Below are 23,776 nucleotides of genomic sequence, written 5' to 3' on the forward strand. Positions count from 1 at the left end.
CCTCGGCACTGTTTATCTGCCTCACTAAATAATGAGTGGAAAAGTGGAAAAAATGCCTCTGGCTATAAATGTATCAAATTATCTACAATTCACCATATCTCTCTTTTAGCAGCTAGTTTGAGCAGCTAAAGATTTCTAGTCAGTTATCACAGTATGTATGCATCATTTAATAGGAATGCTTAAAGGATATCAGCAGTAGGAAATAGACATTATAGGCTGTTAGCAAACAACACCCAGATCGTAGAAAGTGAATCCAAGTAATGGCTGATGGATAATAACATTACAATATCATATAAAGTAATGCTTTTTAGGAATTGTAGACTATATGTTTGTTATTCTGTGGTAAATTAAATGGTAAACTAAATCTTATTAAATCATCTACCATGGTTACATGTGTTATCATGTATTCACTTGATAGGCTCCTATTCGGCACATAATGGAGGTTTGCATGGGCAAAGTGGCATTTTTGGCGCAAACAGAATACTTCTCGCAGGATTCTGATAGTATTTTGGTGACTTGCCATAAACTTGACTGCACTGACAAAGGAGAAGAGATATTTCATCGAACATTCCAGTTTAATTTTGTTGAATAGTACTCTACTGAGGGGGTAAGGTGTATTGTAAGAAATGGTGAGTGTGTATTGATACTCTATTACAATATCTTTATTTAAGATTTATGGGCCTTATCTTTTATGGGCGTATTTGGTTACAGTTTTGTGCTGCATTACACAATGACATAGCCTAGAGTTACTATACAAAACTGCATCATTAACGGTAAGGTTGCTGAGATTTATCAGCCACCAATTGTCATCTGCCAATATTTGTTGTTTGATCGGGGTCTCTATAAAGACAGATAAAGAAAAAAGAAAAAACATGCAAGACAATTTCTCTATGTGGCGCTAAAATGACATTCCCAATCCGGCAGTTCTACTTGGTGTCTGAAAAAGACATCTCTCAATTTTGCGGCGTTCACTCCAAAGATATTTCTCGTGTCAAAAAAAAAGCAAATGATGTAGACACCTCAAACGTCAAGAAATGTTTTCAAAGCTTGCTAGCACTGAGGCAGAGAGGCAGAGAGGCAGAGAGACAGCGGGGACCGTTTAGCAACTCCATAGTCACTCAATCAGCTGTATGTAACAGAAACACTGCAACAACAACAAACCTACAGCAGAGACAGCAAGTAACCAAAAGAAATATCAACAAAAATGATGGAATTCATATGCCTTGATCACCAGCCGCTGTTCACTGAAAGAGACGAAAAGACGTTTCAGACAACTCCCGTCCTACTAGGATCCACGCTACACTCTGTCAGGGCGTAAATATTTCACTGTATGCCTGTCGCAGTTATACCAAACAGTGTATACACATATCCACAGCCTTATGAAGGACAACATCACATCGATCACAAGTGACATTTGGAGTTAAAGTGTCCATGTTGAGCTTAACTATTAATCAAAGCTTTAAACTACAAAACGTTCCCATTTATCTACTGGGAAACACCATGTTTACATCACGGTTGGTTACATTACATGGAAGCTCAGATTTCACTGTGGGAATCACTGAAACATGACGCCATAGGAGAGTTCCTCAGAATCTGACCCATTACGGAGGGACTTGTGTAATAAGGAAATGACTCCAATGGCTGGGTTTGGATCAATATTTCTAGAGAAACGAGTAAATGTATTTATCTTGTTCTCCCTCACTGAAACACACAAACAAACAAACATGCATTCAGTGCTCAGGCCCATTGTACTAGAATTGTATTTATTAAAGCCATGATACAACAGCATGAATAATTGTTGCGATAAGTCTACTGCAGGGCCACAGTGACCACAACCTCAGGACTCATTGAGTGTGAATTATTCAGGCCACAGAGAGATGGGACTGTGGGATTGAACATGCCGCTCAGGCATAATAGGTGTTAAGATAACGTACTCTAGGATTCATATATTCAATATGATTGTTTATATTAGATTTGATATCTTCATTACCTGACCAATGAGACAATCTGCCCTATTTCTTTTAATAGCAGTAGAGTTATTAAAGGCTATAGGGGAGCATATACTTAAAACTAGGAACATGACTTGAGTATTAATAGCAAGTCAGAAGGGTGAAAAAAAGGTCATGGGTTTATTTAAGTGTGTTTATTTTTGAGTAAGTCTTCATCCACAGTGCCTTAGCAAAGTATTACCAAATAGCCATTTGCGTTGTTTAAAAAAAGAGGACAAAGAGGAACCGTTTTTCTAAAACTTCACAAAACACACCCTGCCTTGGGAGTTCTGTGCTGAATGGCATTTACATCCTGGTTCTTACACTTTTCATCACACTAATTAAACTGACTGGGGAACAAAAGCCAACGTAGCCCATCCAGTTTCCTTAATTGCTTTTGACGCAATGCACAGATCATCATAGATAAGATCTACAGTCAGTGTTAGAATTAGTACAATTTTTAATTAGCCTCTATTATAGAAGTAATTTTCATGAAGGCAATAAGAGAGAGACAGGGACATTCTGTGACCACTGAAAGCACTCAAGTGAAGGAACGACCTGATAAAACGCAATTACTTTATTACCACGCTCAACAACATTGCAACAGTACAACAGTGAGGTTAAAGCGAATATCCTGTAGATGCTCCATTATTACAGTGACCAATCATGGTCATTGTGCAGGCTAAATTATATCAAATTACCATTTTAAAAGCCCTGGCCAACGTTCATGAACTCCAATCTAATCTAACAACTTGTTTCATTTGCGACTTAAATTTTTACTTTTAGCAAACACCCGCACTACATGTTATGTTTTAAGATTGAAAGTGCGTTGGTGGAAACAGCAGCTTGACAAAACATCTGAACACCGAATGAAAAACAGCCACAGCGTGGTCTGAGAAGGGGTCAAAGGTCAGCGACCAGGAGTCAATGAAGGGTCAGATATAAATCAAGGAGGCCATGCACACCAAAAAAGAGAGACCTTCCTTTTAGAGAAAGTAAGAATCGTTGTGGTTTCGTTACCTTAGGATGAGCCGGTTAGATTTACAAACACAGCGGATCCTCTTCTAGGATCCCTCCGCCATTTTTATACAGTAGCCCGGAAGGGACAAACCAAGCTATGGCTCCAGATAGGAGCATTCAAATTTTCGTGTCAGCCAGAGTAGTTTTCCTACACGCTTGGCACACGGAGAAGTTTCATGTTGTTGCAATCTTCACCTGTAGATGTTGCCGCATCCTACACACTGCACATTTAAGAGCCTTTTACCTATTTTCTGAGTTGTATAGACCAAACGGTTAGCTCTGATGCGGTACTGTAGCGTTAGCTGTTGTCAACTTCATTGCTCCAGTTATGGTTTACTTAATGTCAAGACTTAAAAAGTCAAACAGTGGGGCAATTTAAAAAAATTAGGTCAAGCTTAAGACGCTAGTTCGTTTAAAAAGAAAAAGAAACGTGACATTTTGGGGTCGAAGTGTTTTCATTTAACAACAATCATTTTTATTTCAATGTAAATGAAGGCGATCTTTTGTTAAACTACTGATGTCTGATTTATAATAAAAACCTGTTGCTTTGACAGTAAAGTCTCACTTAATAACTAACATAAATATCATCTGAACACATTTAGACCCATGTTCCAATACACTGTTTGTAATCCACTTTCTTGACATCACTGAGAGCTTAATACCAAACAGACGAGAAATAGGGAAATAAGTCGGCTGGATAATCATCTCATAAATTTGGGAGGTCAAAGTTCCTGTGTGCGGTGGGATTAGAAGAGAGATTATATCAGATCCGAATCTGAGATGCCTTCAGTCATCAAACAAGAAGTAAGGCCTGAGGCTTTCACTCGCAGTCCAAGATGAATTAATCTAGTTGAGTGTGTCCACTGAGAAATACATCTCACGTTGAGTGCAAATTTATGTTTCATATTTGGAATAAGCTTTGCCTGAGAATTTTAATCCAAAACGTTTCAGCGTGCGTTCCTGAGAGGTTTGGAAATGAGATTCTGCTGTCGTGTATAATCCACTTCTATAATGACTTCCCTGTAAAAGGGATAGATAGTCTGAGCCCACAGGGGTTTGCTAAGTAACTATGTCAGAGAGCCACAGCTACTCACCGCTAACACAGGCGCTTACTATAAATACACACTGTCGGCTGAGCAGCACATTTCCACAGCTCTGGTTCATACTGTAAATAAACATCTTTCTGTGTCCTCGCTGTACAGGTGACAACACTGAGGTGCAGCCATCTTACAGTGGAGCCTCTATGACGGTGCACTTTGTGGAAGTTTAATGTTTTCCCCCACAAAAGGGCCATCTGTGGTACACTGTCGCAGTTTTATCATGCCTGCCACTGAATCATTGATAATAAAAGTTCCATTATAAAGTCAGAAATCAATTCATAAAGCTGTGCCAAGAGGTGAACAAGTTGAGAGTTTGAAAGGGCAGGAGGGTAAATTTCTTTTGAAGCCAGTATATTAGCGTTGATATCGTCATGTCGAGTCCCTTTTTAACAAGCTTTATCAAGTGAAGTTAACGAGAGCCATCAGAGCGAAGATCCTCATTAATGTCCTCTTCATATTTCATCCAGAGCAAAGCACCAGGTGATTTGTCATAAAAACAGCACATTCTACAGCCCACATGTCAAATCAGGAATACAAAGCAACAATGTGACTGGATGCAAGCTACCTATACTTGAAAAAACTAGAAAACTACCATCTATAAAAGAAGAAAATGTATAAACAAAATATTCCTTATATCTAAATATCAGATTCAAGATTCCAAAAAGATGAACAATCTGTCTGTTTTTTTTTTTACTTAATTTACATTTTATGAAACTGAAATATTGTTTTATATATTACTTTATTTGTTCTGAAACCACAGCAAAACCAGACAGTGGTTTGTACTATTTCTGCCAAAAACTAAAATTACTATTTTCAAAACATGTCTGTCTTTAGATTCTACAAAATCATGGAGGGAGGCATCCAAAAGCAAAATGATGAGCACTGGCATCAATACAGCTATCAGTAATTTCCTAAGGAAATATGCATCCCCACCAGCTGGGCATCTAACAATATGAGGGAAAATACAATCCACTTTTTCCCTCTCCTTTAGTGTGTTATATATATTTTTGTACATGTAAAGGGTCCATAGAGTGTAAAACCTGAAGTCCAGGCCTAAAAGGAGTTACCTTCCCCCTCAGAAGCTCCTGAAACGGCTCCATTGAATTCTCTCCTTCACTTCCGTAACTTTATGAGGTCATAATGTTACGGAAGTGACGTAAAACTCCTTCCGGCTAGTTTGGCCCGCCCTCAAACAACAAAAGAGAGAGACGGAGCCGAAGCTCCGGAGGAAGAGTTTTTTGAAATGTGAAACGTTGACCAATCACAACAGAGCGGGCTAGCTGACCAATCAGAGCAGACTTTGCTTTCTGGAAGGAGGACAAGCGCTACAACAGAGCGTTTCAGAGAGAGGGTGAGAAGAGGTGCTGCAGGACAGCCAGGATGAGAAAAACAAAGCAGATTATGAGCATTAACGCATGTTAACATGTTGTAACTGTAACTTGATATAAAAATATGCACCCTGAAAATAGCATTATAGGGCCTGGTTAAACATGTAGATCATTTATTTACACTAGCTTCAACAAACGGCAATTAGTGTAGCAACAGTGTAGCAGTATACATTAAATATGAAGAATAGTAGAGAAAGCAGACACATGAACCCATGGGTTATAAATAATATCCAATGCTTATCTGTATATAAAGTATGAGGAGAAAATGTGGTTGTGACAATTAATCTTAAATGGAAAAAGACAACCTATGGATTTCACAATAAGGCCAATATTACAGGGAAACAAAATGTCTAATATGAGCAAGACATTCCTTTAGCCATATTGCCTCTGCTAATGCACAAATAATAACACACCAAACACAAAAAGTTTGGGAAGAAACAAACTGTAATGTCACATTGCAAAATCACATTTAGATAACCAAACATGCAAGCACCATACAGTAATGCGCATGTCAACAACGACCAAAACAAAATGAGCTCAGCCTCAGCAATAACATCTCACAGGTATGCAAATACCAATTAGTGAACAAAGATGGTCTGAATAGCCAGATAGCATTACTTAAAACCAGAATCTATCAGTAAAGTAACGCAATGTCACCGCATTCAACAGCAACATGAAAACAACATCAACGATCTCATATTGTAAAGCAAACAAGCCCCATAAACAGAGAAGAAACACACAAGCAACAAACACTTAGCTTGTTGAAGTGAAGCTTGAAGTTCGTATTTGTGACTAGCAGCTTATTGAATGACGTTAAGGACACCAGCAGCACGTTATCTTACCGTTAGAATGCAAAATAGCTCGTGAAGTTATGTTTCATATTAACAGCTCCGTTAAAGTGTTCAGCAGCAGCAGCAGGCCTGACAGTGTTCATAATACATACACAGGGCTACTGCAAGGGATGAGTTGGATTTGAGTATTCCCAAGTCCCTTGTGTCATGTGTCAGGGGGAGCCCACGTTGAGTAGTTAGAGCAGTGGGCAGGCTGGCTTCATCTTTATGTTTTTTGGGGTTTTTATCATTTCAATTATATATATTTGTTTGTATTTTTATTTGTATTTGCATGTATTTAATTTCAAGTACTCTACTTAAGTACAATTTTGAGATACTTGTAGGCTACTTTAGTAGTTTTGAGTATTTCCATTTTACATTTTATACTCCCACACCACTACATTTCAGAAGGAAGTATTATGCGTTGTACTCTATATATTATTATTATTAATATATATTAACAGTTACTTCTAATTACTAACACAAAACATAGGCAAATCAACAAATTAATTAGGGTGTATTATGTATTATTATTAAAGGTTAAGATAAGTCGTGATTAGCAAAAATGTATTAAAATTGTGCAATATGCATGAATGATAATAAATCCAATAATATGATATCAAATTTAAAATGGGACATTCTGCATAATAACTGCTTTTACTTTAGGTACTTTAGGTAACTTATGTACAATTTTGAATGCATGACTTTACTTTTAAAGTCCTACTTGTATTTCTACACTGTGGTATTACAGTTTTACTTCAGTAAAAGAGCCTAATACTTCTCCCACCGCTGGTGTTTATTTGTTTACTCAAAATTTTGAAAATAGCGTCCAGTTGCAAACAGCTGTCATAAATCTTCTTTCCCAGTTTCACACCCCACATAACCATTCAAGTGTTTGTTGACGTGATCTGCTGTCTGTAAGTTGACCTATTGGAGACTCAATAGACCGTATACCTTACATATATAGAGAGAGCCTAAAGGCCTTGAGTAAGCTGTGTGTGTGTGTGTGACCAGCGAACTGAAGCCGAACACAAACCCACATGCACAAACACACTATGACACCCATGAGTCATACTGACAGCACATCCATGCACATCACACAGAAATACTCACACACATACACGGGAACAAGTATGTTCAAGCCACTGACCATACATCCTGTAAGCACAACACCGTGCGGCTGTACCCTTCATTGCCCTAAGTCAGTTCCTTTGCAATCAGACAGAACAGCATACATAACATGCACTCTGCTTTACGAGGCCACAGCCCACATCTCCTCAGTAAAGAGCCATTTACATCCGGTTGACTGCTTCATGGAGCTCCCTGTCTTTCCCACAGTCATTTGTCTCATACTGCCTGCTGTCATCTTACTTTAACCTCCACGTCCTCGCTTTGGCATATTCCTTAGAGACATAATCCATGCTGGAGTCTACTTATGAGAGTAAAATGTTTATGTTTGACGTTAAAAATCTAGATGTCTAATAAAGGCCCTCAGATCTTATCTCTAATTGCCTGAGATTTGCGGACATTTCTGCTGAGTAAGGCAAAGAAAATTGTCTCTGGTAACAAATAAAGGATACATCATGGCTGTAGCACCAAAATAGAGTCCAGAGCAAGCCCCTCGTATTATCTTCACATCGATGCTTCAGACAAAGCAAAAGGCAAGCAAATGAGATGGAGTGCCAGCGGGTAGCCATGCAGCCGGCCTCTCTGGACTGTTTGAAATGCGTAACACTTCCTGAGCCTGAGTTTCCACTCACTAAAAATAATCACCAAAGAGGGAAAAAAGGGGAAAATGTCTGGGTGAGTGTTGATATAGCAGATTTGTTGCTGAGGTCTTCAGAAAATGGTAGTGTTCAACATGGGGAGATTGTGTCCCATGTCTCCTGCTGATAAAACTGTATCACTGTCAGGGGAAGCTGTGAAATCAGTGCAGGAAAAAATAAAGTCATATTTTTGCTCTTCTGATGTTCTCACGCTCACTTCTGTTAAGGTCAAAATGCAGACTCCTAGCAGTCAAAAGTTGCAGCGCAAGGGGTACTCCACCAACATGAAGTTCAGTCTACTCATCATGACTAGTGCTGATGACTCAGCAAAAACAGTTGTATATTGTCTTCCGTGGTTCTGGAGGGAGCTTTCCACAAGTCATGAGGGTGATCTTAGCCTAGGTTCAAACATTGGGAATAAGAGAAGAAACTGAAAAGAAGAACTGCTTGTGCACTTGTTTCACGGCTTCATGTTCAGTGGTGGCATATCAGTCAGGTGTGCAGAATTGTTATAAAGTACTTCCAGGTACTGAACTATGACTAAGCGATGAAAACGTGCAAAAACTCCCCACAATTTGAAAGTAAAATGTGTATCTAAAGAGGCATTTGAAGCCCTTAATTCCTGAATGACGGTATTCTATTTCAGAGGAAGTGATTTCTCGCTAATAATCTTTTGTTTCACCTTGTTTCACAAACAGAGTGTTGGCAATGAGGCAACAAACAGGACCAACTGTTTGGCTCCATTGCATTGCACCAGCTGTAAAATGAAACAGAGCTACATGTCTGCCATTGTATTTGGGCAGTAAAGAGGCAGCGTTCTTTTTATGGGTTTGAAAAATAACAATAGGGTTTCTTTTACTTTTACAGGTAATGGTTGGTTTATGCATAGTAATGGCCTCTCTAGCCTCTCCATTTTGAAATGTCATACATCTCTGGTGGATATCAGTCAAATATAAAGCTCTTTTGCTCCCGCTCTGGAATCTGGCCATTCAAAAAAATTGAAAACAGTTCATAATGTCTGGGTCAAGAAACTGGCAGAAAATCTATTGGATAGAGACAGGGGAGAGGACAAAGGTGGTGATGCAGAAAGTGAGATTTTGAAGTTTTCTGGCAAATAGCTGTTGAGTCTCACTTCTTTGAATTAGAACGGAATGGAGGAAGTTTTCAAGCCCAATTCTTCTTAATCTACAAGGAGACAGGTATCGACTGCTCCTCCATAGACTGAAAAACACAAACAGCGCGAGAAGAGAGCCTCCAGATAAACAAAGACGTCTCAGCAAAGATTATTCCTCCACAATCAGAACGTATTATTTATGGTTCGCCATGGATCCAGTCTCCAGAGCTCATAACTGCTTCTTGTGAAAGAGACAGCAAAGGGGCATTGCATTCTGCAGCTGACCAATCAATGCTGTGATTAATGGAGCTAATTTTACCTGGACACCACGGATCATTACTTCCTGCTCTCCATCTCCCCCTTCCTCCTGTCTATATGGAAGTCAGCGTGGATAATGTGTTTGCTTCATTAATGAGAGTCCCGCAGAGGGGCAGAGGACGGTGGAGGGTAAAGCCGCGGACGACAAGTCCTCTGGGACTAAAGCCTGGCACCAGAGATGCTATCTGTAGCAGCCGCTGAAGCAGCTCTCGCAGTCGTGACCTTCTCCAGAGCACCCGCCGCTGACAACGTGTTGACTTGAGATGGTATCCTGCATACCTGTCTCATAACAATATTTCATTAGAGGATGGAGAGTTTGAGCCTCTGAAAAAGTTGTTTTGATTATTTTTTTTACCATAACAAGAATGAAATTGAATGAGAAACGTTTAATCAAATGTAGATAATTAACAGCTTTATCTCAGAAAAGAACCACTGAGTGGTAACAATAGTTTGTAATTGATTGGTTGTTTTGGTTTCTATTTTTAACAAACAACAAAAAGATCCATTGTTGTAAAAATATACTTTTTCACAACAATGGATCTTTTTGGTCCTTGATTTCAGATAGAAGTAGAAAAAAGCAGGCTCCTCATTTCTTTCAAGTGGACTTGGATTTTTTAGTTAGCAGATTTTAGCGGCTGTAGCTAGCTAGATACCGTTAATGCCCCATACATGTGTGATATTGTAGGTAGTAAGCTAGTTAGCTTGACATGCTATCGTTTGGAAGCACATTGTTTAATCTATTCCTTAAATTTTTACTTGTGTTTTTGATTTAAGAAAGGCAAAAACAAAACAAAAAAGATCCTCCATTCCCTTTATAGACGGGGCCGGATCCCCATGCACACCACTTAAACCTGACAGGTTTGCTGGTTATGGTTGCTATAGAAAATAGCCTGATTGGGGCGTATTGGATGGCCATTTAGCAGTAAAATATGCATGACACTGCAAAGCACATACAGCAGCAGTCATGATACAACCTCAATGTGTGTGTTTTTTTATGTCTTTAAGTTATTTTATGTTTTTTTGCCTTGTGAAACCCTTAACACAAAATGCATTGTGGTTAAGATAAGGTCATGGATGTTTTTCCTGTGGCCTTGCAATGTTGACATTTTTGGACATTTTCATCCGACAGCAACAATAGGTAAAGCATCTCTTGTTGACCTTAACCTTGAGCTCAGTTTCAGGGTCGTATGTGTGATGCCCTTTTCTGTGAATTTAAGTTGCACAAAAGGCCACCTGAGACCATTGTTTGAAATACGACTGAAAACACGGAACCTCCTGAGGCTGCTTTCCTCAGGACGACCCCTACTAAATATGAACTTGTGACCCGTGTAGGAGAAGAGAGAAAAAAGAAGCCCACAGGGGCTTGTACAATAGATGTGTGAGGCTGACCACATGAGTCAGCTGCGCTCTGTGACTCCATTAACTGTTGAAGTACTAGTGTCCCTTCATGAGGAGTATAGTACTATATTTTTTTCCTTTGCCTTAAATCACTATTTAAAGTGTAAATTTTACAAAAACACATGCTTTTACTGTATCTGCAAATGTATAAAGCCATGCAGATAGTATTGTTGTTATTTGGTAATGTTGTGAGGTATCTATCTCTAAGATTTAAGTCCCCACTTCAATACAATAAAGGTAAAAGGACATTTCTTTAAGGTGAATTATAAAATTAACAAGTTTAAAACTGCAAAGCAAGATTTGCACTGTGTACGAAATGCACTTCAGGGAATGCATTCTTTAAAAAATATAACTGCCTGACTGATATGAGTGTCATGTCCTTCTTAAATGAAATGTCTCGTTATTGTAATATTTATCATAGTTGTGTTGGTAGTAAGCAGAAGTTAAGAGTAGTAGTGCAATCCTCAAAGTGGGGAAGCCTTTATAAGGGAAATCAGTATCAGTATGTAGTGCAGCAGATGGCCCTCGACTCTTAGCCTGAATCTATATTACCTTAATCTACATAGTAAGATAATGCCTGCAGCTCAAAGCTCATCAGCTTGATTGTAGGTCTGTGCCATATTGTGCCCTCGTTACCATTAAACCCAATGCTTACAGGGGGGGGATAGCAAATGGACGCTATGGGGAGCAAGTGAAGTACAGGAAATAACTATTTCTTTACTTCATTTATGTCTGTTCTTCGTTAAGTCCTCCTTTCCTTTGTGTCTCAATCCATCAGCCCCGTACCACTGAAGTTAATGATGTGAACATAGGACACAAAGCAGCAGTACCGGAGACAGCTGGAGAATCAGAAACTAGAAAGCTCTCAGTCAAAACATGATGGGAAATCTTAACAAAATGTCAGCAAATATAAAAAGAATAATCTAAGACTGCTAGAAACACTTTCAACAAAAGCCTAGTACGTCTCATTTGAGTGTCTGGAATGTACAATGTGCCCTGGCTATGTTTTCATTTGCATGCAGGTTTTATTCCAAGCAGATTTCAGGGAGAAGGTGCACAGCGGAAAAACCATTTGGAACCAATGATGGGAATGATAGAAATTGGAAACAGATTACGAGGCCGTCTGGTCCGAGCAGCTTGGTCAAAGCCAGCAGACACAGAAGTGGGTATTTCTTTGTAGATGCAGGGCCTGGTGTATTGCAGCAGAGAGGTGTCATTGATTCTTACATTCTGTGTTAGAAATCGTAGTTTTTCATCCTCCATCTGAATTCTCCCGTCCTTACAGAGGTGGTTTAATGCTGCGGAAATATGAAGATGGTCTATTCTGTTGTATGAGGGGGAAAGGCTCTCTGCATTTGAATGGACCTGAGGGAGATTGGAATATGCCTTTCATCTGTAACACTCCACATAGTGACAGTAACTATTCTATTTCTCTGCCAAAAAAAGAAAGAAAAAATCATGGCCAGACCAGTTCACCTCTTTGAAGGAATGATAGAGGATCTCCGAATAAAGGGGGGAGAAATGACATGATAGGCTGTCATATGATCAAGCTGTGAATATAAAAAATTGGAAAGATAAGTTGTCAAAAAATGTTGATCCCAGGTATGTCTTTTGAATATGCAAATAGATAAATTCAAGAAAAGTGTTAAAAGCCTGGCGTTTTTTGATTATCAGTAACTTTTTCATTGGGAGCTTGGCTGTATTCCTGCAGGAAATGGGATGACCATGTATGTGTGAACACGGGCATGAACAAGACAATGATGCATGGCAATATCTTTTCAAATGTATTTATTGATGAACAGACCTGAGCTTCCAAAGGTGGAAGCAGAAGGATGATACAGAGAGACATGGAAAGTCAGTGGAAAAAATGGTATAAAAATAATTGACGCCTCCCCAAGCATGATGACATGACTGGACAGATCAATTGACTGTGTGCTAAACCCTGTCCTCCATAGTTGTTGTGCCTGTCAAGCTTTTAGTTCTCGCCAACCCAAATACAATTCATAAAGATAACAGTGGCAGGTTTTCTTCTCAAAAATCATAGTAAATTTTGAATCAAGGATTGTTGTAGATTTCAGACGGCATTTCATTTCTGTCCAGCAGCTGTCCATTTTGCCCGCTGAAATGACAACTATCGCGAGCAGATTTGATCAGCTAGCTAGCTCAGCTCAGTTTAGCTCCATGAAATGGTTGAAAAAATTAATAATTGCTCTTGTATTGCAGTGTAAACCTAGTAAGTAGTATTCTAAGTATTATACAAAAATTGTAATGTCAGATTTATTTTATTCTAACACAACCGTGTTTAGCTACTTAGCTAACATATGAATGAATATGGATATGGAATATGGATGATTCACTGATTGCTGCTGCGAAAGACTGTAGCCTCCAAGTTACATATGTTGTAACCTTTTTTTATCTGGGCCAAAGCAGCAGCTTGACCCCTGCTGACCTTCAGAAAGCTCCTTTCAGCTGCTTCACTGTACTTCGCTTATAACCAGCACTAGGATATGTGTTCCTAAAGAGGGGCCATTAAGCAGTGCACCGTAAGGACCCGGGCTAAATGAAAATGTATTACTTCAGTTGCCGTTGTAATCACTCAAGTTTTGAGCCAATGACAGCAGGAACCTGAAGGAGGAGGAGGGCTGACAAAAATAGCACCGTAAAAAAACAGCCCTGGCCAGTGTCGGTCAGTTTAGCACCAATATTTTAGCCTTGCCGCCGCAAAAGAGGCTCCAGTTGTGAGGTCAACATGCTTGCAAAAAAACACACACACACACACACACACACACACACACACACACACACACACACACACACACACACACACACACACACACACACACACACACACACACACACACACACACACACACACACACACACACACACACACACACACACACAGGACAAAGATGCAGAAAGAGATTAACTCATGGAAGCCAGCCGGACAGAGACCGAGACATCAATACACAGAGGCTAGCAAAGCATTATGGGGGTTGTAGGCAAACTTCATACTTCTTTAACACCCACAACTGCACTTTGCTCAGGTCACACTAACACATGTAGACAAACAAAAGTAAAAGAAAGAGTGCTGAGTGACTTTTTAACACTAAACTGCTTGTATCACTGCTATAGGACTAGTACATACAGTCTACACACACCAATAGGCACATGGACACACACTCTGTATTTACAGGGATGGCGAGAGAATAGACAAAGAGTAAGAACCTCAGGAAAAAGCCCCAGTCTAAACATAGCTGGGCATATAATGCCTTTGTCCAAAAGCAAGGAGGCAATTTCACCACTGAACAGTCCAGTGATGAGAACCGATGACGTTTTATCCCTAAGAGTGTAATTTCATCACACACACACTCACACAAACACCCACACACACACAGATTTAGAAACCCCAGTCGGTAAACTGGCTTGACCTCACCTTCTTTGTTGTAACTAACTGTATTTCGAATGTGTCCCAGCAAAGCTAGAGTAAACGGTAGCAGGCCGTAGACGGCTCCTGTTTCACATTCAAACCGCCATAAATGCCAACGCTGCACCGTTGGGATCGTACATCTAAAGCATTGATTTATATCATGCCACCCAAAAATACAGCCGCACACAAAAGGACTGCTGAGCTCCCAGGCCCTGATCAACACACAGGTTTTTTTTCTGAATTAAATGCTACGTTTTAGTTTTCTTTCCTGTGCCTGACTGGGTTTATTTCTGGAGTTCAGAGTTCAATGTAGTTTGAGCCAATATCCTTGTGCACTGTAGGTGGGCCCTCAGTCTGCTTGCACAACACGGTTGCTTAAAACCCAACTGAAATCAGATTTATTCATCCCATTTTGTAATCAAAAACAGTATCAGCAAGTTTTTTGAAATATCAGCCTGCTGGAGAGGGGTGTCCTTGTCTGTTTGATTGACAGTAGCTGGCAGACTGAGCTCCTGCAGGGGACCGAAGACACCAAAGTTGCGCTGTAGCCTACATGTCATGGGCATACAGCAGTGTTGTTAGTGGTGTTGAAGAGTAAGGACCACACACACATTAATCTAGACCAGTGGTTCTCAACCTTTTTTCAGTGATGTACCCCCTGTGAAATACTTTTTTAGCCAAGTACCCCCTAACCAGCGCAAAGCATTTGTTGGTTGAAAAAAAGATGGAATACACAGCGCTGTGCCATCAGTGTCTGATTTATTAAACTGTCAACACTGACGATTGCATTGTTGCATTAAATTCAGTTTATGAACTTACACTTATATTTTATTGAATATTTATTAAATAACAATTTTTAAAGGATTTCTGAATGGATGCTAATTTTAAATATATATTTTTTTAAATCTCACGTACCCCCTGGAGTGCCTTCACATACCCCCAGGGGTACACGTACCCCCATTTGAGAACCACTGATCTAGACCATGGTGGCTGTTTACAGGTACGTTTACGTGCTGTTTAACATAATACAGCTAAAATGCTAATTAGCTATCTAGCCTACAAAATGAAGTAAGCAGTGGATTCCAGTGAATATTTTTTGATGGCTGATTCAACAAGCTACGGTGAAAGTTAGACTAGAAAAAGACTTTAGCAGGAAAGTTATGTGGTGGTTGTAAAAGAAACTACATTGTAAAGTGTATTGAGAAATGCTAGCGGCGTCCATAGGATGGCAACCTCGGTCTGTTGGTTGGTACCAGATTGGTACACTACTTTAGAGATTGAAATATCTCAACAACTATTGGATGATTGCCATCAAATTTTGTACAGCTGTAACCATGGTGACCAGACAATAAATCCAAATAACTTTGGTGATCAACTGACTTTAACTCTTGAGGCATCATCAGTTAAAATAAGTAGTCTCAGCTGTACTTTGTATTAAGTGCCAATTAGCAAATATTAGCAGGTTAACATGCTAAATAAAATGGTGAACATGGTAAACATTACACCTATTAAACATCGGTACGTCAGCATCGTCATTGTGAGCATGTTAGCATGCTGATGTTAGCATTTAGCTTAAAGCTCTGCTGCACCTTAGTACAGCATCACAGAGCTGCTATCAAGGCATTGCACTCACATAAGATATTTGCTTTTTTTCAGATTATTTTGTGGTGTCCACTTACATGGATCTTTAATAGATGTTTTTGGTATCTTCCAGCAAATCATCATCAGATTAACGGGTTGGTACTCATGAGTGCTTGACAGATCACTGGGTGTTCAAGTTCCCTCTTCTCTCAAAGTTTCAAACTAAACCAACAGAGCATCACTCTCAAATCAGATGTGGAGGAGAACACATATGTACAGTAAACAAAGACCCACACTGAACACACATACTCAACATACAAGTTAAAAGATGAGCAGAGAGGTTGAAGGCAGCTCTTAATCATATATTGATCAATTTATTCATTCTGTCAGGACACGTTTCCCCGTTGTCCCAAAGTCTTACACAAAGAAGTCATTGTGAGATGTCCAATTTGTTTTGACCAGAAAACAGGAAAGAAAGAAAAACCAGTATGTGATCATGAAAACAGACACACATTCAAAGACTGCTCGCCGTCACAGCGGAGACACTTCATGTTTGCTAACTCGTTTACTGAAGCCAATTTGATTTGCCAATTATCCATCAGATCTCTAGAAGATTTCCCAAATGTACCACTTGAATCTTTTAACGTTTTTTCTTATATTTAATTGTACCTGGAAGTAAGGGGACAGGGGGTTGGGGTACACTTAAAATGTACAAAAATAAATGCAGATAGTATTTTCAAGAGAAATCTTCCTCCTCAGCTTTTGAGGGGTTCCAAAGCCATGTTGAGCAGAACCGGTTGGATGTACAGTAAATGCTTGCATGCACGTTGACACAGGCACTGATTGACTTGGTGTCTCACTTTGTGGGTCCTCAGTCAGGAGACAAGAGCATTCTGGGAACTGTAAGCTCTCTCAAACAAGGCAGTCAACAGGATTCTTTTTAAGAAATGGTCTGTCCATTCACAAATAACCATTCAGAGTGACCATTTTGGATGCACACTTCTTCTAACTGAGGGGAATATGGGCCGAGGACAAAAAAAGAACATCAGCAAATCCAATAACAAGCTTTCAAGCTCATGATTAGACAGATTTCTGTTGTATGGAAATGATAAAAGTAACAGTACAAATATTTTAACACACAAAAATAGTGGCTTTACTCCAGAACCGTCCTACATCTTTTTTACGATATAATACATTACTCTCAATACAGGCTGACCCTACTGTATATTCTGTCCATTATGGCTCAGCAAGCCAGTGCTGAGAACTCTGGGTAACGTAATAAAAACCATGAAATACCAATAACAAACAACAAATAGAAACAAAAGCGGTATACCAATTAAAAAAAGAAAACAACAACTCCAAGAACAGCAAAACCAAGCACAAGTAGTATGATCTATAATTAAGGCGAGTTAAAATATTGCAGAATAATTTGGCCCCTGTGTCTCAAACAGACTGCCACAACAGTCAGTTGCTCCCCGACTCTTAATCGCTGCAAGGATCCAGAGAGGGGAAGAAAGGATTGAACTGAAATGACAAAAAAAAAAAAAAAAAAGAATGTAATCCTCTTTGGAGAGAAATTGATTTTATTTGGTTTCATTTGGTCTCTTCCTCAGGAGCGTGTTAAAGGGAACGGTGAGGATCTCCTTACTCAAAAAATGAAAAATAAAATAATTCAAATTTAAAAAAATTAAAAATGACAGAACAAGGATTGAAGATTGGTAATGTGATTAACTCATGTTTATCTGAGACTGTTCATCTTTTGAGCGCGGTATGAAGCGAGGGGGCACCGAGATCAGAAAATAGAAAACTATTGTTTTAATCAACAACCTGATATGACAGATGACAATGCAGTGCCCCGTGTAAGTCCTCCTTCTGATTAAGAGCAGTCTGGCGAAGAAATAAAAGCGGGATGGGGATGGGAAGTCAAGTTTCTGAGATACAAAGTGATACTGATCCTCCTGGTTTTTTTTTAACTGGGACTGACATATCAGGCAAAGACCCCCCACAAGGTGTCCCTCTGCTCCCCCCGTTTGTTAAAAAGGCTGAGGGTTAGCGGAGTCAACTTGAAGTCCTGGGGTCACCGACAGGCTGTCTGGTTGGTTCTGAGGGTCTGAACGAAGGTATCAGATCACCCAAGAGGAGGACACGTGGCTGTGTGTTTCCACTGAAGATGTCCAAAGTCCACTGTCCTCCTCTGTGAAAGGTGGGGGGCTGTCATCCTGTTCGCTCCCTCTCCCCACCTTCTCATCCTCTACCTCGACGTTTCAGACCCATTCCTGCATGGAGCGTTTGCAGTACAGTATGTGGCGCGGCGTGCCCTTCCTCTTGAACTGCACCACAGTGTAGACCAGCACCATCAGGCACAGCGCGAGCACGCACGGGATGACGATGGCGATGGCCTTCACCGTGTTCGCCTCGTTGTCCAGCTCGATCACCACGTCCGAGTTGCCGTCATCGACCGGCAGTCGGGCCGGGTCGATGGGCGTCAGGTCGCAGCCCATGAAGTCCTTGAGGATGGACCGCGGGTAGCCCGGCTCCACGCGCAGGAACTGGTTGTTGAACTTCCAGTACTCCTTACCCTTGTAGAAGTAGGTGAAACCTGAGGGGAAGGAAACAAAGACAAAACAGAAACCTGTGAGTACATTCTCAGATGGATTTAATTTAATTCCAGGCTGAGAAGCAGCAGGTCACACTTCTAAATCACTGCTGCAAGTTGGACCACAGGAGGTCAGCAAAACAAGACTTTCAGGAATTGTTTATAGCTGCTCTTTAAAAACTCAGTTAATATAATTAGAGTCAAAATGAGCCAAAGGGGTAATCGGACAACAAGCCATCACTCACTATTTAAAATAAACTGGTTAAAACAATTAAACTTCACTTCAAGTGATTGTAAGGTCACCAGCTGCAAGTGTCTTATTTGGAGAATACATAAATATCTAAGCGATCCAGTTTATATTTGTCAGTACAAGTGTTAGATTTACAGTTTAATAGCAATCTATTACAAGTTAATGTCCTGCTTACTGTACAAAACCACACTAAAGCAAGAGTGCACTAGCCTTGTTGGCAAAAATGTACTTTATGTATCAAAAGTAAATGTACCAGTAGCAAATTGGCCCTTTTAAGACTGTGACGTTATAATATTCTACAATAATTACTGATCCAGCAAAATCTAATATATCTAATCGTATCTACTGTATATTAAGTTGGCCAGTGTAATCTATGACAATGCATCCTATTGTATGAGACAATCATGTGTTTTCTGTGTAAAATCCTCATGTGTAAATGTAGTGAATACAATACTTCCTTGTGAAATGTAGTATAAAGTATTAGACAATAGAACCTCAAAATTGTAAATGTACTTCAAATTACATTTCACCACTCATCTTAGTGTCAGTGCCATTTTGGTTTGTTTGAATGCCAAAATACAATTTAATTATTTCTAATGAACACCTTAAAACATATTAAAAATAACTTGCACTGACAAGCAGTGTTTGTGTGTTAAAGGTTGTTAATACGTTATGTCTGCCAAGTATAGCATAGTTCAGCTCAATGTCAATTTAGAGAGAGAGCGCTTACTGTCTAATTAAGATACGGAACAAACTCTGCCTTTTTTATCATCAGAAAAACAAAACTGATTGAACTGAAACAAAGTGACAATAACCTGCCAGTGCGGTAAAACAAGCGCTCATCAAACAATTGAGTCTACTGCTCTGCTGATGAGCCATTGTTTCCGTTTCAGCTCTATTGTTCAGCTGAGATGTCTCAGACTGTCCCCTCAGGACTAATTATATCTGGTCATAAAAGAGTAAACACACCCAACCAGGAGCTCACAGCTAATATCACACAACAGCACAACAAATGTCATCTGTTGTGGCGCTTTTTCAAATCACAAGAGCGTCGTTTTTTTACGGGAATGTCACAATTCACAAGTCTACCTACACTGTGTTCATTTTTTTATGCCCTCCCCTTGAGGTGAAAAAAAAAAACCCCACTTTCATCCGGTTTGTGTGGAGAGCATTGAAAATGGTGACAGAAGCTAAAACATATTTTTCAAAACACATACCCGCAAACATTTTGACAAGAAATAAATTGTAATGTAACATTATTCAAGTTTGAAAAAAGGCATGAAAAGCAGTGAAATGACGTTTGAGAGGCTTGATATGACAACTTTTCCTGTGCCTTAATTTGAAACTGCTATATGTTTAAAAAAGTGTCTTTTTGGGTTGACACCAAACCTCCCTCGCACATGCAAGTCACTGTCCCTGAAGTGCTTGTTTGGGAAATATATTCTGTGTAAAACTGAGCGTGACAGCCTGGCTGATTTCTCAAGCTCTCCTCTTCCTTAACACTTTGTTTCTCGCAGTTTATTATTCATGCACACTCTTCTCTGGGAAAATAGGGGAGGAAATGCTCGGAATTAGAAGTCAGATGACGAGATGCTGGCTATCGGGTCATTGTGTGTCAAATCAGAGAGGTTTTTGTTTACATTTTGGATTTCCTTTAAACTTTATTCATATCCTTTAGAAATACAACCCCTGGAGCCATGGAAGTTGGTTGTGGCACAGGCAAAATGTTGTACAACTGACTTGTCCAAATGACTAAAAGGCCTCACATTTTATTCAAGTTAAAATGAAGGCAACATGGAAGGAACTTGTTACACACAAATTCCCCTCATATAGACTCTTTATTAAATAACTTTTCATGGTTATAAGATCGAGTCCACATTGCCTTTTTGGGCATTTACAAAAGGCAACAATATGCAATCTTGGTTTGTTATACTTGGTGCAATTTAAGCCCAAACTATGGACACATGCATATGCATATACACTGGGGGACTGATGTTTGGACGAACATGGCAACATTTTACAGGGGCAAAAGAACATGCAGTTATCTAAATTCAGCAAAATGTACAGAATGTTTTTCTTTTTTTTTTATATCAAATAGTACTAACTAATGTTTTTTGTTTAAAATAAAAGATTTTTGAGTGTTTATAGATTGTAACTATTAAAACCAAGTTCATCTGCAATTTTCATCAAATACATTTTTTGTATAAAAACAAAAGTTTCATAGCTGCAAACCCTGTTCAAATTCCTATCTCTGTAATATATATATTATATATATTGGTGACTAGCTGACCATGTGCTTATATAAAGGACATTTTACAATCAATTACAATCACAGTGTTCATTTTGGGAAAACCACTTTCTTGGCTTTCTTGCCAAGAGAATATCGAGTTTAGCTTAGCCAAATAATTAGCTTAGCATAATGATTTGGAACAGGGGGAAATCAGGTTTGTTGTTTACTGTTTACCCCTTCACCCAGTCTTTATGCTGAAGCACAATTCTACAATATGTCGTTTAACTCCTTTAAAAGAAACATACACTGGTCTTCCTTTTATACACTGGTCTTCCTTTTATACACTGGTCTTTCTTTTATACATTGGTCTTTCTTTTATACATTGGTCTTTCTTTTATACACTGGTCTTTCTTTTATGTTCCAAGTTCAAGCTTGGTTCTCAAAACTAGACCAGGTTCAGTCTGAGCAACATGTGGTTTTTGTAGTCAATGAAACACAAGCCAGTCTACACACACACACTTCACCATTTCTCCACCAAACTCTCATTTAGAGTTCAGCTGAAATTTCTGATTAGCTAAGATAAAAAATGTGATGGGATTTTTTCTTTCCAATGTGGCAGCAGCCTCTGCCACACTTCCCTCCTGCACTGAACACAAGTGAAGTGAAAAAGAACTCACTTAGCGACCGAGGGATCCAGATGAAGCAAGAGAGCTTGATTAGTAAGAGAGAGGAGGGAGGAGGAGAGGTGAGACAGCCTGAACTATTGTGGGTTAGAGCCAGGTCAGCATGGCCCCGGGGCCCCTACTCTGAAACGTGTTGCCCCACACACACTATCATCATCATCATCAGCAGCAGCAGACTCAATTATGCCTGGTTATATGGGTCAATGTTAGGAGCGTGCCACTTGACACAGTGTCTGCAAACCGCTAGCCCGCCAAATAAACCCGGGCCGACACATACACCAGCAGGAATACATGTAAAGCACGCAAACACCCATCATCCCCTTGGATATCAAACTACCCTTCATGCTCCAGTTGATGCTCGCTCCACCTTCCTTTGCAGGCGGACACGCCCGGCTACAGATCTGGCATCGGATTCGCGGAACAGATGGCCGCAGCGTTCAGCACCACCTGCCCTGCTTTTTCCAACCCAGGCCATGCCAAGACCAGGCCCAAACCCGCTCGGTAATATACGTCCAATGGGGAAAGCTGATTCCCCTCTTCACACCATCTGACTGGCCTATGGGTGAGCTCTTTGAGAGCTAAAAATCCCGCCCCACCCCTCCACCATTGGCGAGGGCCAACTGGCTTAAACCGGAATGAGCGCCCAGCGGTGGTCTTGTTCTCTCTGCTTTCCACAATCCTGCTCCAACTGGGTCTTGTGGCACACTGAGCAGGATGGACTGATTGTGGAACATTCTGCTGGTGAAACAATTCAAAACTGACCTCTTTTCATCTTCATTCGCCGCACACAAACGCTCTAACCGTCTGTTTCCCCCTGATATTGCATGTATGGAAGCGTGCCACCCACTGAGACTCGATATAATAACTGGGGCAAATTTCAATCAATGCAACCCTGGTTTACCTCCCACACAGTGTGTGCCAGTGACCGGCTAAAATCAATGCTGCCTGGCATAGAAGAGCGCTGTTGTTGCCAAATCAGAATATCGGGCAGGACAACGCGTACCGTTGGCTTTGTCGACGAAGGCCCCCTGTGGCGAATCAGGCACACCTCTCCACACTGTGACGGGCTTGGGATAGCCTGGGTCCATGGTTCTCATTTCCTCGTTGTAACGCCAGTACCTAAACAGGAACAAAGGATGAGCCGCGGGAAGACAAAGCAGGAACTGACAACTGATGGTATTTTGTCTCATATCTCTTTTCTTAACACAAGGACTGCACCAACCTGACTTTTTCAGTCCTGAACCGAGACCTGGCCTTTGGGTATTGTCTGATACTGAGTACATATCCCATACTGGTGCTTTATTACTGCGCTGTATGGAAGTGACTGGGATCGTTCTTTTATGTTTTAGGCAACATCAAGCTTCAATTAAACTTTGCTTTTCTAACTAAGTAATAACTAAATGTTATAAATAAATACATAGATAAACATTTATTGGATAGCTATTATTCCAAACATAAACAGGACTTAAAATTCCAGTATATTATGTATATAGCATGTACACATAGAATTGATTGAATAGATCTGCCCCAATCTAACCGATATCCGATCCAGCTGTTTCAGTATTGCCGTGATATCAGCTATCAGTATCGGTGCATCTTTGCCTTTATACCACGTCAGCCCAATCTTTTTTCAATCTGTCTCTTACAATTCCTCCACCATTGTGGAAGTGGAACACAAAAGTGTCAATCATATCCAGCGACCAGTCATATTAGACCTCCATTACCATCATTGAAACACCAAATGTGCGAATATCTCCACTAGAGTTGCTGTTTCTATGGACTTACAGCTGCTATATTTCTGAATTCTTGAAGATTTGTAAAGGTCCCTCATCATTTGTGAAAAACGGTGCTCTTCCTCCATTTGCACCCACCTGTCCCCTTTAAAGAAGTAGGTCTTGGCCACATCCTCCCACCACACGGCGGTCTCGATGCTCTGGGCCGGCATGCCGTGGCCGAACTGGGCGATGTCCTTGGGGTATCCAGCCTGCAACACGGTGTCCTTAAACACCCAGAACTGTTTCCCTGCACATCAAGAAAAGAGAGGGAGAAACAAATTAGAGGAGGAAGGACAAGTAGAAGCTGGG

The 23,776-nt window shown here is 40.1% G+C and overlaps 1 protein-coding gene across 2 annotated transcripts in view; it reads right to left on the bottom strand.

Moving 5' to 3' along the window:
- Positions 1 to 16,287: 16,287 nt before the first annotated feature.
- The window catches only part of LOC129110784 (matrix metalloproteinase-16-like), a 64,875-nt gene continuing 57,386 nt past the window's right edge, over positions 16,288 to 23,776 (bottom strand). For both annotated transcript variants that reach the window (XM_054622994.1, XM_054622993.1), the window contains 3 exons: positions 23,564 to 23,714; positions 22,696 to 22,811; positions 16,288 to 18,532 (listed from right to left, as the gene is read on the bottom strand). In XM_054622994.1, coding sequence (XP_054478969.1) covers positions 18,198 to 18,532; positions 22,696 to 22,811; positions 23,564 to 23,714 — 602 coding nt within the window. In that variant the 3' untranslated portion in view covers positions 16,288 to 18,197. The remainder of the gene's footprint in view (positions 18,533 to 22,695; positions 22,812 to 23,563; positions 23,715 to 23,776) is intronic.

Source organism: Anoplopoma fimbria, chromosome 21 (genome assembly GCF_027596085.1).
Source record: "Anoplopoma fimbria isolate UVic2021 breed Golden Eagle Sablefish chromosome 21, Afim_UVic_2022, whole genome shotgun sequence".
Taxonomy (NCBI): Eukaryota; Metazoa; Chordata; class Actinopteri; order Perciformes; family Anoplopomatidae; genus Anoplopoma; species Anoplopoma fimbria.